The 16737-nt window shown below is 43.8% G+C and overlaps 1 protein-coding gene across 1 annotated transcript in view; it reads right to left on the bottom strand.

The window, feature by feature from the left end:
• ubp1 (upstream binding protein 1) overlaps positions 1 to 16737 on the bottom strand; it is a 100960-nt gene that overhangs the window by 54562 nt on the left and 29661 nt on the right. The window contains exon 2 of the mRNA XM_084313079.1: positions 13442 to 13593. Coding sequence (XP_084169205.1) covers positions 13442 to 13593 — 152 coding nt within the window. The remainder of the gene's footprint in view (positions 1 to 13441; positions 13594 to 16737) is intronic.

Below are 16737 nucleotides of genomic sequence, written 5' to 3' on the forward strand. Positions count from 1 at the left end.
TTCACATTGTGTGAATCTAGTGTGTGTCCCTCCTCTAGGGTGTGTATTAGGGTGTGTGTCCCTCCTCTAGGGTGTGTATTAGGGTGTGTGCCTCCTCTAGGGTGTGTATTAGGGTGTGTGTCCCTCCTCTAGGGTGTGTATTAGGGTGTGTCCCTCCTCTAGGGTGTGTATTAGGGTGTGTGACTCCTCTAGGGTGTGTATTAGGGTGTGTGTACCTCCTCTAGGGTGTGTATTAGGGTGTGTCCCTCCTCTAGGGTGTGTATTAGGGTGTGTATTAGGTGTGTATTAGGGTGTGTGTACCTCCTCTAGGGTGTGTATTAGGGTGTGTGTGTATTAGGGTGTGTATTAGGTGTGTATTAGGGTGTGTATTAGGTGTGTATTAGGGTGTGTGTACCTCCTCTAGGGTGTGTATTAGGGTGTGTGTGTATTAGGGTGTGTATTAGGTGTGTATTAGGGTGTGTATTAGGTGTGTATTAGGGTGTGTGTCCTCCTCTAGGGTGTGTATTAGGGTGTGTGTGTATTAGGGTGTGTATTAGTGTTGACAAAAATATCAAAAAATCGATGCATATCGATTCTGAATATTTAAAACGGTTTCAATACTCATTTCCCAAAATATCGATATTTAATTATTCATATATATTTTCTTTTTTATAAGGACGTTGCATTGTTCATTTCAATACCTGTAATAGTACAGTAGTCCACACACACACATGTGCATTCAGTTAAGTTGGAATATGACTGTTATACAAACAGTTCAGTTTGTCAGGTACATGCAACACAGATTACAGTGTTGACATCTGTCTGCTTGAGAAAATACCATGTTCTGCAATAAAAATGATTGAAGTGAGATGAACAGTTATTTTTAAATGTGTGTTCTAAAGATAAACAAAGGGTTTTAAAATAGGGATGCACCGATATGAAAATTTGCCACCGATACCGATTGTTCAACTAACACAATCGGCCGATACCGGGTGTGTCCCTCCTCTAGGGTGTGTGTCCCTCCTCTAGGGTGTGTGTCCCTCCTCTAGGGTGTGTATTAGGGTGTGTATTAGGGTGTGTCCCTCCTCTAGGGTGTGTATTAGGGTGTGTATTAGGGTGTGTATTAGGGTGTGTCCCTCCTCTAGGGTGTGTATTAGGGTGTGTATTAGGGTGTGTGCCTCCTCTAGGGTGTGTATTAGGGTGTGTCCCTCCTCTAGGGTGTGTATTAGGGTGTGTGCCTCCTCTAGGGTGTGTATTAGGGTGTGTGCCTCCTCTAGGGTGTGTATTAGGGTGTGTGTACCTCCTCTAGGGTGTGTATTAGGGTGTGTGTCCCTCCTCTAGGGTGTGTATTAGGGTGTGTGTACCTCCTCTAGGGTGTGTATTAGGGTGTGTGTCCCTCCTCTAGGGTGTGTATTAGGGTGTGTGTACCTCCTCTAGGGTGTGTATTAGGGTGTGTGTCCCTCCTCTAGGGTGTGTATTAGGGTGTGTGTCCCTCCTCTAGGGTGTGTATTAGGGTGTGTGTACCTCCTCTAGGGTGTGTGCCTCCTCTAGGGTGTGTATTAGGGTGTGTGTCCCTCCTCTAGGGTGTGTGTCCCTCCTCTAGGGTGTGTATTAGGGTGTGTGTCCCTCCTCTAGGGTGTGTATTAGGGTGTGTGTCCCTCCTCTAGGGTGTGTATTAGGTTTCAAGTTCAAGTTTCAAGTTTCTTTAATAGTTGTCATAAAGAAGTACAGAATACTTTTATACAAAATGCTTCTTACTGTTACGCTCCAGAGACTGTGCTAGACAAGATAGTATGAAATAAAATAGTATAGCATGTAAAATAGAAGTACAAAAGGTCACAGTGTTCAGTATAGACATATGTACAATGTTCGATGCAGAATGGAAGTAACTGAGTTACCATACAATATACAATATTCTATGCAATGTACTAATATACAATACTATATAGTGCAGAGCAGAAATGGGATGAGGTACAATTTAGGTACAATTTACAGTAAGGTGTACGAGTTGTAGTGCAAATCCTTTACCAATAAATATAAAGTGTAAAGTGTGTTTAGGTGTTCTAAAGTGTGTAGAGTGGGTGCTGCAGTGTGTTGTTTGTTTAAAGTGAGTGTGTGCGTGTGGGTGTGTGTGCTGTGTGCATTTGATGGTTGTTGCATAGTGTTTATTGTTCGTTGAGCAGCCTGATGGCCTGGGGATAGAAGCTTCTTCTGAGTCTTTCTGTGCTCGCCTCCGGTATCGCTTGCCTGAACGCAGTAGTTCAAAGAGGCAGTTGTTCGGGTGGCTGGAGTCCTTGATGATGAGGTGTGTATTAGGGTGTGTGTGCCTCCTCTAGGGTGTGTATTAGGGTGTGTGTACCTCCTCTAGGGTGTGTATTAGGGTGTGTCCCTCCTCTAGGGTGTGTATTAGGGTGTGTCCCTCCTCTAGGGTGTGTATTAGGTGTGTATTAGGGTGTGTGTACCTCCTCTAGAGTGTGTATTAGGTGTGTATTAGGGTGTGTGTCCCTCCTCTAGGGTGTGTATTAGGGTGTGTCCCTCCTCTAGGGTGTGTATTAGGGTGTGTATTAGGTGTGTATTAGGGTGTGTGTGTCCTCCTCTAGGGTGTGTATTAGGGTGTGTGTGTGTATTAGGGTGTGTATTAGTGTTGTCAAAAATATAAAAAAAATCGATGCATATCGATTCTGAATATTTAAAACGGTTTCAATACTCATTTCCCAAAATATCGATATTTAATTATTCATATATATTTTCTTTTTTATAAGGACGTTGCATTGTTAATTTCAATACCTGTAATAGTACAGTAGTCCACACACACACATGTGCATTCAGTTAAGTTGGAATATGACTGTTATACAAACAGTTCAGTTTGTCAGGTACATGCAACACAGATTACAGTGTTGACATCTGTCTGCTTGAGAAAATACCATGTTCTGCAATAAAAATGATTGAAGTGAGATGAACAGTTATTTTTAAATGTGTGTTCTAAAGATAAACAAAGGGTTTTAAAATAGGGATGCACCGATATGAAAATTTGCCACCGATACCGATTGTTCAACTAACACAATCGGCCGATACCGGGTGTGTCCCTCCTCTAGGGTGTGTGTCCCTCCTCTAGGGTGTGTGTCCCTCCTCTAGGGTGTGTATTAGGGTGTGTATTAGGGTGTGTCCCTCCTCTAGGGTGTGTATTAGGGTGTGTATTAGGGTGTGTATTAGGGTGTGTCCCTCCTCTAGGGTGTGTATTAGGGTGTGTATTAGGGTGTGTGCCTCCTCTAGGGTGTGTATTAGGGTGTGTCCCTCCTCTAGGGTGTGTATTAGGGTGTGTGCCTCCTCTAGGGTGTGTATTAGGGTGTGTGCCTCCTCTAGGGTGTGTATTAGGGTGTGTGTACCTCCTCTAGGGTGTGTATTAGGGTGTGTGTCCCTCCTCTAGGGTGTGTATTAGGGTGTGTGTACCTCCTCTAGGGTGTGTATTAGGGTGTGTGTCCCTCCTCTAGGGTGTGTATTAGGGTGTGTGTACCTCCTCTAGGGTGTGTATTAGGGTGTGTGTCCCTCCTCTAGGGTGTGTATTAGGGTGTGTGTACCTCCTCTAGGGTGTGTGCCTCCTCTAGGGTGTGTATTAGGGTGTGTGTCCCTCCTCTAGGGTGTGTATTAGGGTGTGTGTCCCTCCTCTAGGGTGTGTATTAGGGTGTGTGTCCCTCCTCTAGGGTGTGTATTAGGGTGTGTGTCCCTCCTCTAGGGTGTGTATTAGGGTGTGTGTCCCTCCTCTAGGGTGTGTATTAGGTTTCAAGTTCAAGTTTCAAGTTTCTTTAATAGTTGTCATAAAGAAGTACAGAATACTTTTATACAAAATGCTTCTTACTGTTACGCTCCAGAGACTGTGCTAGACAAGATAGTATGAAATAAAATAGTATAGCATGTAAAATAGAAGTACAAAAGGTCACAGTGTTCAGTATAGACATATGTACAATGTTCGATGCAGAATGGAAGTAACTGAGTTACCATACAATATACAATATTCTATGCAATGTACTAATATACAATACTATATAGTGCAGAGCAGAAATGGGATGAGGTACAATTTAGGTACAATTTACAGTAAGGTGTACGAGTTGTAGTGCAAATCCTTTACCAATAAATATAAAGTGTAAAGTGTGTTTAGGTGTTCTAAAGTGTGTAGAGTGGGTGCTGCAGTGTGTTGTTTGTTTAAAGTGAGTGTGTGCGTGTGGGTGTGTGTGCTGTGTGCATTTGATGGTTGTTGCATAGTGTTTATTGTTCGTTGAGCAGCCTGATGGCCTGGGGATAGAAGCTTCTTCTGAGTCTTTCTGTGCTCGCCTCCGGTATCGCTTGCCTGAACGCAGTAGTTCAAAGAGGCAGTTGTTCGGGTGGCTGGAGTCCTTGATGATGAGGTGTGTATTAGGGTGTGTGTGCCTCCTCTAGGGTGTGTATTAGGGTGTGTGTACCTCCTCTAGGGTGTGTATTAGGGTGTGTCCCTCCTCTAGGGTGTGTATTAGGGTGTGTCCCTCCTCTAGGGTGTGTATTAGGGTGTGTATTAGGTGTGTGTCCCTCCTCTAGGGTGTGTATTAAGGTGTGTCCTAATTAGGGATCTTTAACAACTAGTCCTATTAAGAATCCATATATATTTCTTTTTTTGTATAAGGAAGTTGCATTGTTCATTTCAATACCTGTAATAGTACAGTAGTCCACACACACACTTTATTTATATGTGCTATTTATGAGGGCTAACTTGTTGCAAAATAATAATGATAATAATAATAGCCTCATTAAAATACTATTGTTGCTTCGGGTTTTTTTTTTTTTTAATCATCTCGCGGCCCTCCCGTGGCTGCTCGCGGCCCACCTTTGGGTCGCGACCCCGACTTTGGGAACCACTGCTCCAGTCCACTGAGCTGTACTGTATTGTACCCATCTGTCAATAAAGCTTTCAATCAATCAATCAGACAAATGCATAGAAAAGCCCTTATTATAACTAAATAACAAAAAATTATATTATTGTTTATGAAAATGTTTTAGCCCTATGCTTGACTATTATTTTAGCCATGGCAATAAATAAAATAATAATAATTAAATGAATAAATAAAATATTAAATAAATAGGCTACACGTCTCTCTTTTTGTGTTACAAATTGTGCTCACCGATATGAACATAGGCCTCTTTACTTACTTAAAAAAAGGAAACATCAAGAAATATGTTTATGGTATTAATTCCACCATGCCATGTAGCACTATCTCTCTCCCAGTATGGTCTGCCGGGCTGCAGCTGGATACTATCGTCTCAACCAGAGCTCTCAACCAAAGCAATGCAACAGAACAATTTCGATTCTGCCAATTACGTCACAACGCTTGCACCCGCCTCTGCTGTTACCACCAATCGGCAAGCGCGTATTCGTTTTTTACTTCCTGGATGTCCGCCATTGATTTTCACGAGATCAACAACAAAGCTAATAACGTTAGCTCACCGCCGGCCACGAGTGGACTACCAGCGCTCCACAGGAGTACTAAACGAGGCATAATGATTTTACTGCAACGAATGTTATAATAAAAGCCCTTCGTTCTATACACTTGTCTGATTGAAAACTAAAGTTTAACAGACCGCAGAATGGGCACAACTCAGCACGCTCTGAGCAAAGGAAGGAACTGAGATATGAATTGAGTAATGCTTGCCTTGCTATGGTCCGGTAAATACGGTGATGTTATTGAACGTGTAACTATATAACGTTAATGCCACAAAACGAATGCCTTTGTTAATCATAAGTAGTAACTTTGATGCAGTAGCGTGTGTGTGTGGGGGCGGCGTTGTGCAGGTCGCTTGACTGAAACTTTTTTCAAAGTTTGAACGTGGTGTGGACCAGATTGACGCGACACAAATTGATGGATATTTATCGGCTACTGCCATCGGCACATTTGAGCTCATCGGCCGATAGGCCAATGGCAGTCAACAAGGCACTTATCGGCCGATACTGATACCTGACCGATATATCGGTGCACCCCTATTTTAAAAGTGTTATATTTATCTTCTCTTATAGTACCAGAGAGAAGCTGAGGAGAATCAACCAGCAACAAAAGCAAAATTTATTTAAAAAAATATTATTATTATTATTATTTCTTTACATTTTAAGATTCAACCTTTTTCCCTGTGGTATCGAAAATGGTATCGAATATCGATACTTTTCAAGGTATCGTATCGAAGTTCGAAATTCCAGTATCGTGACAACACTTGTGTGTATTAGGGTGTGTGTGTATTAGGGTGTCTATTAGGGTGTGTGTGCCTCCTCTAGGGTGTGTATTAGGGTGCGTGTGTGTATTAGGGTATGTATTAGGGTGTGTATTAGGGTGTGTGTGTATTAGGGTGTGTATTAGGGTGTGTATTAGGGTGTGTGTATTAGGGTGTGTATTAGGGTGTGTGTGCCTCCTCTAGGGTGTGTATTAGGGTGTGTGCCTCCTCTAGGGTGTGTATTAGGGTGTGTATTAGGGTGTGTGCCTCCTCTAGGGTGTGTATTAGGGTGTGTATTAGGGTGTGTGCCTCCTCTAGGGTGTGTATTAGGGTGTGTATTAGGGTGTGTGCCTCCTCTAGGGTGTGTATTAGGGACGGGTGTGTGTGTATTAGGGTGTGTGTGCCTCCTCTAGGGTGTGTATTAGGGACGGGTGTGTGTGTATTAGGGTGTGTGCCTCCTCTAGGGTGTGTATTAGGGTGTGTATTCGGGTGTGTGTACCTCCTCTAGGGTGTGTATTAGGGACAGGTGTGTGTGTATTAGGGTGTGTGTACCTCCTCTAGGGTGTGTATTAGGGACAGGTGTGTGTGTATTAGGGTGTGTGTGCCTCCTCTAGGGTGTGTATTAGGGACAGGTGTGTGTGTATTAGGGTGTGTGCCTCCTCTAGGGTGTGTATTAGGGTGTGTCCCCCTCCTCTAGGGCAGGGGTGTCAAACAAATTTCCACAGAGGGCCACATCAGCATTATGGTTGCCCTCAAAGGGCCAAAGACCGTATAAATGTTAATGTAATGTAAAATAAATGTAGCTACTCATTTACATATTGTTAAACATGTTGTTTCTGTATTTATTACTTATTCAAGTTATACATATTGCATATGCATTTGCATAGATGTAAAAATATATGTTAGCTTATGTTATTTTAACAAATAATTTCAGTTTATCAGAACCCCATATTACTCCATCAATCAATGATCAAACCATTCAAGTAAATAACAAAGAAGAATATCATCAAATACAAGCTATGACATTAAGTTTGTTCAAAACCTTTTTGTCACAGTCAAGAGGGGCAGAACTAACAACTGTGAGCTGCAAAGAACACGTGGGACAGATGTAGCAGATGTTACAAAAACAAATGGCTGCACACAACCTTGCATACATCCAACTAATGGAAGATTGTTTAATTAACTTTAATTAACAGATTGCAGAATGGGTACAGTACAGTACAGCTCAATACACACAATTGTTAAGGGGTTGCAGACCAGAGAAAGACTTTCGACTTGTTTACATCAGGGTCCCCCATTTTCAATTCGTAATGAAATTGCTATTATGTGTCTGCATGCACACACAACTGTAACTGTACTCAAAAATAACAAAATAAGGGTCGTCTCAGTTCACAACTATATTGGTCAAGTTTTGGGTGGGACTTGTTTGCGTCCCTACAGCTTCTTATTCAATTGAGCGAGATGCTCGGTTATGTCACAGAGCCAGTTTGCATCTGACAGTTCAGACAATATTTCTTCAACCCTCTGTTACCTATTCCTCCTGGATCTTTTTTGTATTTTGGGCTGTAAAATTGTCAAAGAATGTCTGAGGAGTAAGTACTTTTGACTTTTTTCCTTTGTTACTTCATCAATACCTCAGATGTTCAACATACATGTAAAATAACAAAATAAGGGTCGTCTCAGTTCACAACTATATTGGTCAAGTTTTGGGTGGGACTTGTTTGCGTCCCTACAGCTTCTTATTCAATTGAGCGAGATGCTCGGTTATGTCACACAGCCAGTTTGCATCTGACAGTTCAGACAATATTTCTTCAACCCTCTGTTACCTATTCCTCCTGGATCTTTTTTGTATTTTGGGCTGTAAAATTGTCAAAGAATGTCTGAGGAGTAAGTACTTTTGACTTTTTTCCTTTGTTACTTCATCAATACCTCAGATGTTCAATATACATGTATGTGTAAGAATGTGTAATAACTAAGGCCCCATACACACGAGCGCTGGTTTTAATATAACCATGATTGTATGTGCGCAGTTGCACTGTTCGGCCACACACAACCGGGGATTTGCTACACTGCAACCGCGGTCTTTAAAACCGGTGGCCAGGGTGAAGTTTTGCGGTTTTGCAGTTGCATGTGGGCATAGCAACCGAGGTTATTCCCAGTGTTTACAGCAGCGCTGTCGCAATTATTTCCCATGTTCACGGCAGACCACGGGGTAGAGAGATTATAGCAGAGCCAGCTACACCAGTGTTTACAGCAGAGCTGTCCCAAGTAGCGTTATATGAAAATGATTGTAACAAACTTTTGTTCAAAACGTATCGTCTGTGTTGAAGAGTGTTGTGATCGACTGATGTCTTGTCGCATTCCTGACCTGACGCTGAGAGTAAACATGTAGCTGCAGCTAAACTAAACTCATGTGTTGTCAAGTTATTGTTATAAGGAACCCAGTCCAGACTGCATCCCCTTAACAATTGTTTGTATTGAGCCGTATTGTACCCATTCTGCAATCTGTTAAATAACGTTTACATCCATTTCATATAGGTAACGTTACCACATTACGTTAGCATTTAAGCTATATACTATACATGGATATAGCCATTCACATTAGCATGTAGCTAACAACACCGGCTGTCTTTTGTGGGACTAAACTATCCGCTGTTGGTGGTAAATTGTGTTGCTGATGGTTTTGTTTCATCAACAAAATGAGAGGCAGAACACACAGTGAATGTATCCGTTTGTTAATTGCAGTTTCTTTCTTTGCTGAAAATATATGTTCCGTTGGCAAAATGATCAATAGGGCAGGCCTGTACATTGCGACATATATGTCGCACGTGCGACACTGACGTCAGTCTGTGCGATGAATGAATTGACTTCAGTAGCACTGGTGCGATGGCCCGTGGAGCAAGCAAAAAAAAATAAAGTGTGACGGTAAATTGAATGGACCACAGCGCCACGCTATCCACTTGGTACTTGTAGTCTCGTGCGATTAAAAACAATGTCCCGTCTCGCGTAGAGTCCATAATCAAACACCAAATCCCATAATCCCTAGCGAACAATATCCCCGCGACTAAGTTGCGAGCTCAATGTACACTGACTGGGTGACTTCGACAAGATGAAGCGCTTTTTTAAGGTATTAAATCCAACAAAAGAAGTACAAGATCAAAACCCCAAACGAGCCCAAGAGGGACCACCGTTAATAGAAACGAGACAAAAGGAGAAGATTAACAAGATGTACAGATATAACGCAGAGTGGGAAAATGATTTTCCGTGGATATTTTTTAATGAGGAAGCACAGCTATTATTATTCTGTCACTGGTGCCGGGAGACTCCGGAAAAGATCCGATCAGAGAATCCCTTGACTCGCGGGTAACAATATCCTAAAAAGGGATAACATTAATAAACACAATACGTCCCATCGACACATTCTTGCCCGGGATGCCTTCAACGCTAAACAAACTCCTGAGCGCGGGCCGGTGTTCTGCAAAATCCTACTCCCGCACCCTCTTGCACTCGCTGAGTAAACAGACGACCAGAGCGGATGATGCTGATCTCCGTGAGGTAAAGTTTAAGATGAATGTGGCATATTGCATCGCCAAGGAAGAAATGCTGTTCACTAAATTTAAGCCGCTAATTTTACTCTGTAAAAAGAACTCCATCGTATGGCTACTTAAATTCCCCTCCGGGATCAATAAAGTATTAATTATCTATCAATCAATCTATCTATCTATCTAATAACGAGACAATATGCAAATAAGGTAATAATAATAATAATTCATTTTATTTATAAAGCCCTTTTCATTCATGCAGAGTTCCTTGTACTTAGTTCTGATTAATGCAATAGTGTGTGTGTGTGTGTGTGTGTGTGTGTGTGTGTGTGTGTGTGGATCTGAAAAAGTGGCCAGCAGACATGATGCTGGAACTGTGACACGTGTGCAGTGCACACACACACACACACGCACGCACACACACACACACGAATAATTATAATAATAATAATAATAATAATAATAATAATAATAATAATAATAATAATAATAATAATACATTTATTTATTTGGTTCCACAAATATGTACAGGTGTTTGTATGCATTATATCTATTTGTTATGTTGGTTTCTAGGTGTTTCTAGGTTGGTTTCTAGCTTTCCCTGTAATCTGAGTCCACACCAGCGCTGCCTGGTCTCGGACTGCTTCATATCGGTTATATGGTTATGTCCTTGTTCTTTTTGTTTTACATTATGGGCAAATAAAGAAAGAATTTGTCTAAAAGCATTTCTTGTTAAAGTTTGGATTTTGTGTGCCCTGTATGCAAGATTCATGTCCCTTGCCAGTCACATACCTATTTAAGTAATGAACTGCACTACTTGTGGTTGTTTTTAGAGATTTTAGAGACGTTTTATACTCGTGCTACAAGATTTTGGCCTGTGCTACAAAACTATCAACCTCTGTAGCACCAGTGCTATGTGCAAAAAAAGTTAACGTACAGCCCTGCAATAGGGTCCAGCTGTGTTTCTAAAGTAACAGGAAGTTTAGTGAGCGTTCAGCCTTTTCTGATTGGTTGAAATGGCCTTCATGTCTGAACAACATCGCCGCCTACTGTTTTGGCATTGTACTACATGTAACGGTTGCTGGTGCCGTGGGTACGCAGTTATACACGGTTGTTCACCTGTGTTCACCTGTGTGGACGGAGTTTTATTTTTTTCTACTTCGGTCATATTAAATCCAAACGCTCGTGTGGACAGGGCCTAAGGCTGTCAAAGTTAAAGCTTTATTAACGCATTAACCCACAATTCTTTTAACGCCGCAATTTTTTAACCCAAGATCAATATTTATATAATAAAAAAAAAAAAAAAAAATATATATATATATATATATATATATATTTTTTTTTTAACCAGAGCTCTTGGGGGCCACATCAAATGACGTGGCGGGCCACATTTGGCCCGCGGGCCATGAGTTTGACACCTATGCTCTAGGGTGTGTATTAGGGTGTGTATTAGGGTGTGTCCCTCCTCTAGGGTGTGTATTAGGGTGTGTGCCTCCTCTAGGGTGTGTATTAGGGTGTGTATTAGGGTGTGTGCCTCCTCTAGGGTGTGTATTAGGGTGTGTGCCTCCTCTAGGGTGTGTATTAGGGTGTGTGCCTCCTCTAGGGTGTGTATTAGGGTGTGTGCCTCCTCTAGGGTGTGTATTAGGGTGTGTGCCTCCTCTAGGGTGTGTATTAGGGTGTGTGCCTCCTCTAGGGTGTGTATTAGGGTGTGTGTGCCTCCTCTAGAGTGTGTATTAGGGTGTGTATTAGGGTGTGTCCCTCCTCTAGGGTGTGTATTAGGGTGTGTGCCTCCTCTAGGGTGTGTATTAGGGTGTGTGCCTCCTCTAGAGTGTGTATTAGGGTGTGTGTACCTCCTCTAGGGTGTGTATTAGGGTGTGTGCCTCCTCTAGGGTGTGTATTAGGGTGTGTCCCTCCTCTAGGGTGTGTATTAGGGTGTGTGTACCTCCTCTAGGGTGTGTATTAGGGTGTGTCCCTCCTCTAGGGTGTGTATTAGGGTGTGTGCCTCCTCTAGGGTGTGTATTAGGGTGTGTATTAGGGTGTGTGCCTCCTCTAGGGTGTGTATTAGGGTGTGTGCGTCCTCTAGGGTGTGTATTAGGGTGTGTCCCTCCTCTAGGGTGTGTATTAGGGTGTGTGTGCCTCCTCTAGGGTGTGTATTAGGTGTGTATTAGGTGTGTATTAGGGTGTGTCCCTCCTCTAGGGTGTGTATTAGGGTGTGTGCCTCTAGAGTGTGTATTAGGGTGTGTATTAGGGTGTGTGCCTCCTCTAGGGTGTGTATTAGGGTGTGTGCCTCCTCTAGGGTGTGTATTAGGGTGTGTGCCTCCTCTAGGGTGTGTATTAGGGTGTGTATTAGGGTGTGTCCCTCCTCTAGGGTGTGTATTAGAGTGTGTCCCTCCTCTAGAGTGTGTATTAGGGTGTGTGCGTCCTCTAGGGTGTGTATTAGGGTGTGTGCCTCCTCTAGAGTGTGTATTAGGGTGTGTGCCTCCTCTAGGGTGTGTATTAGGGTGTGTGCGTCCTCTAGGGTGTGTATTAGGGTGTGTGTCCCTCCTCTAGGGTGTGCATTAGGGTGTGTGCCTCCTCTAGGGTGTGTATTAGGGTGTGTGCCTCCTCTAGGGTGTGTATTAGGGTGTGTATTAGGGTGTGTATTAGGGTGTGTGCCTCCTCTAGGGTGTGTATTAGGGTGTGTATTAGGGTGTGTGCCTCCTCTAGGGTGTGTATTAGGGTGTGTCCCTCCTCTAGGGTGTGTATTAGGGTGTGTGCCTCCTCTAGGGTGTGTATTAGGGTGTGTGTGCCTCCTCTAGAGTGTGTATTAGGGTGTGTGCCTCCTCTAGGGTGTGTATTAGGGTGTGTGTGCCTCCTCTAGGGTGTGTATTAGGGTGTGTGTGCCTCCTCTAGGGTGTGTATTAGGGTGTGTCCCTCCTCTAGGGTGTGTATTAGGGTGTGTGCCTCCTCTAGGGTGTGTATTAGGGTGTGTGCCTCCTCTAGGGTGTGTATTAGGGTGTGTCCCTCCTCTAGGGTGTGTATTAGGGTGTGTGCCTCCTCTAGGGTGTGTATTAGGGTGTGTGCCTCCTCTAGGGTGTGTATTAGGGTGTGTGTGCCTCCTCTAGAGTGTGTATTAGGGTGTGTGCCTCCTCTAGGGTGTGTATTAGGGTGTGTGTGCCTCCTCTAGGGTGTGTATTAGGGTGTGTGTGCCTCCTCTAGGGTGTGTATTAGGGTGTGTCCCTCCTCTAGGGTGTGTGCCTCCTCTAGGGTGTGTATTAGGGTGTGTGCCTCCTCTAGGGTGTGTATTAGGGTGTGTCCCTCCTCTAGGGTGTGTATTAGGGTGTGTGCCTCCTCTAGGGTGTGTATTAGGGTGTGTGTGCCTCCTCTAGGGTGTGTATTAGGGTGTGTGTGCCTCCTCTAGGGTGTGTATTAGGGTGTGTCCCTCCTCTAGGGTGTGTGCCTCCTCTAGGGTGTGTATTAGGGTGTGTGCCTCCTCTAGGGTGTGTATTAGGGTGTGTCCCTCCTCTAGGGTGTGTATTAGGGTGTGTGTCCCTCCTCTAGAGTGTGTATTAGGGTGTGTGCCTCCTCTAGGGTGTGTATTAGGGTGTGTATTAGGGTGTGTGCCTCCTCTAGGGTGTGTATTAGGATGTGTATTAGGGTGTGTGCCTCCTCTAGGGTGTGTATTAGGGTGTGTATTAGGGTGTGTGTCCCACCTTGGTTCAGGTATGTGAGGGTCTCGTCGTGCAGCTTGACGGCAGGCGAGGTAGCAGCACACAGTACATACTGGAATGGGGAGTTTTTGGTCTCGACGTCAGGAGGAAGGCTGGAGTCCTCCTGCTTGAAGATGGGCAGAGCCAGCACATCACTGAGGGAGGAGAGAGAGAGAGGAGGGGGGAGAGAGAGAGGAGAGGGAGGAGAGAGGAGAGAGGAGAGGGAGGAGAGGGAGAAGGGGGGGAAAGAGGAGAGGGAGGAGATGGAGAGAGGAGAGCAGAGAAAGAGGAGAGGGGGATAGAGAGGGAGCAGAGAAAGAGGAGAGGGGGATAGAGAGGAAGGAGAGGAGAGAGGGGAGGGAGAGGGGGGAGAGAGAAGAGAGGGAGAATGAGAGAGGAGGAGGAGATGGAGGAGAGAGGAGAGCAGAGAAAAAGGAGGGAGGAGAGGAGATAGGAGAGAGGAGAGGGAGGAAAGAGGAGACGGAGGAGAGGAGATAGGAGATGGAGGAGAGAGAGCAGAGAGGAGGGGGAGATGGAGGAGAGGAGATGGAGGAGAGAGAGCAGAGAGAGGAGGGGGAGATGGAGGAGAGAGAGGAGACACAGGAGAGCAAAGAGAAGAGAGAATGAGAAATCTTCTAATCCTTAATTAACCCTTTCACTAACCACACTACGAAAGGGTTAACCCTTTCACTGTGACAATACAGAAGGTTAACCCTTTCACTGCCACCTGACAAAGTGTTAACCCTTTCACAACCACACTAGTGCAGGTTAACCCTTTCACTACCACACTACGAAAGGTTAACCTTCTGTAGTGTGGTAGTGAAAGGGTTAACCAGGCAAGCTTACTAAGAACACATTCTTAACCAGACCAACAAACACATTACTGACTGTAGTTAATGAGGGAGAGGAGAGTGCTTCTAGTTTCCCCCAACCAGTTCAGGGATTCCAACCAACAACCACCATTCTCAAACATGAGTATTCTCATGATGTCTTTTGCTAGAGCCTGACCGATCGCTTATCACCGATATATTGGTATCAGCGTTTATGTTGCCAATATCCCACTGTTTGATTAGCTGTCTTTAAAGGGCTCTAGTGGGCTACTTCTCTATTGGTATATGAATGAAAGTAGAGATATTGAGGCCATGATGTCATGGCAGCTCAGTGGCAAAGCAAAGGGGGTAGATTTAGCTCCAAACTTAACACTTTGAGTGCCAATGACGAGATTTCTCGTTAGTTCATGCCAACCGTTGAGTGCCAGAGAGACGAGAGATCGTTTTTTATTAGTGATTTCCATTCATATTTCATCAATCTAGCCTCACGTTACCACTGGAACTCTCTGAGCTCCATTGGGAAAATACCGCCCCCTATCGTCTCTCCGGATGGTACTGCACCCCTTTGGATTGGATTGAATGAAACGCATGGAGAAAAAAAAGTCCTGCTTCCTCATTTTACTTGTCAGACAAGTAACCCGAGACGATCGAAGTCATCGCAGAGCCCAAGAACAGCTGATAATGTGTGTTTCCAGTACCCAGCGTTGGATCAATAAACGCGATCGATATTTGGAATGGCGATCAGGAATTGGAATAATCTTTTTAGAGAACATCTGATCTGAGGTAAGGAATCTATTTTACCAGTCTTGGGATAATCAGAGCTTTTTTCACAGATATATCAACGTGGGCCCTATGTGTGTGTGTGTGTGTGTGCTGATCAGGAAATGGATAATCGATTTTTCAGCCCGCTTCTATAGCGTGCATAAGTACACATATACTATCGATAATCTAGCGTTTATTTGAAAACGATTCATAAATAGGCCGAAAGATTACAACACGGTTTGTGTATTCCAGTAAAGGGCAATTATCACAGAATCTTCTGAAATTCTGAAACTTTCAAGAAACGAGCGTTTTTCAAAATGGTATCAAACGGAAATGAACAGATTAAAAAACAATCCGTTTCGACAATGTTGACTGCAAACAAGTCATTGATAAGCAACGGGCAGATTAGACACATAGCCATAATTTAAGATATAGTTTATGCGTTCGCAAATATGAGAGCTCTATCATTGAAGTGGGTGTTGGCACGCAAAGGGGTTCCGGGGTTCAACTTTTTTTTGCACATTAATTTAGTTTGACAGGTATTATTGACAGAAAATAAGTTTGAATATGACCACTGATGATGTCATTGGGGACCTTGAATCCTTGTGTTGTGTTAATTACAGCTCAATGAAACTCCACAGAGACGGCCCTCATAGCAGTCAGAGAATCTTCACTTGGCAAGAGTGAAAGGCCTCTCTCCTCTGTCCCGATTCTCCTGGACCCTTGGACACGGTCAACCATCGGACCCTGCTCTCATCCCCAACAGGAGTGGGAGATGTAGGCTCTGCATGGCCGTCATCCTGTCTCCAAGACCGCTCCTACCAAGTGTCATGGAGAGGCACCCTGTCATCATCATCATTTTATTAAACATTCTGATATTTTCGCGGGTCTCGTGCCACTGTCAGTGTCAACTAAGCGAGCACTCAGAAGACGCTCGCCGTTTGTCCGGGACAAGTAATATTGACGTACAGTACAGAGATTGAGTTTCCAGTGTGACACTGTGAGACAGGCATTTTCTAATCAGATGGAATAGCGTTACTATTCGTTTTGGGGAATATATATATATATATATATATATATATATATATATATATATTTTTTTTTTCTTTTTTTTTACTTGTCCAGTCGGACAAGTTAAATTGTATTATGCTCGTCCAACCATTTTTTTTACTTGTCCCGGACAATAGGACAAGCCTTAATGTCAAGCCCTGCACACACACACAAGTACGCAGATCCAAAAACAATAAGTACTGGGCTTCTGGACAGAAACACATGAATACATGAGTCTGAACATTGTTTCCAGCATTATGTGTTCAGCCATATCAGCATAGTTTGTAGCAGCACATGGTGGCAATATTGATAAATGTTCATGACTATTTTAAATAGTCTCCGTCTCTCCATCTCTCACCTCTCTATCGCTCTCTCCCCCCCCCTCTCTCTATCTCTCCCCTCTCTCTCTCTCCCCTCTATATCTATCTCCCCTCCCTCACTCTCTCTTGCCCCTCTCTCTGTCTCTCCACTGTCTGTCTCTCCCTCTCTATCTCCCCTCCCTCTCTATCTCTCTCCCCTCTATATCTATCACCTCCCTCTCTCTATCTCTCTGCCCTCTCTCTCTCCGTCCTCCGCTAACCCTGACAGATTCCGCAGAAGTGTCAGCGAGTGCAGTGTGTGTCTGTCTGTGTGTTCAAAGACTTGAGGGTGAGACAG

This window comes from Notolepis coatsorum, assembly GCF_963971535.1.
Source record: "Notolepis coatsorum genome assembly, chromosome: 4".
In the NCBI taxonomy this organism is placed as follows: domain Eukaryota; kingdom Metazoa; phylum Chordata; class Actinopteri; order Aulopiformes; family Paralepididae; genus Notolepis; species Notolepis coatsorum.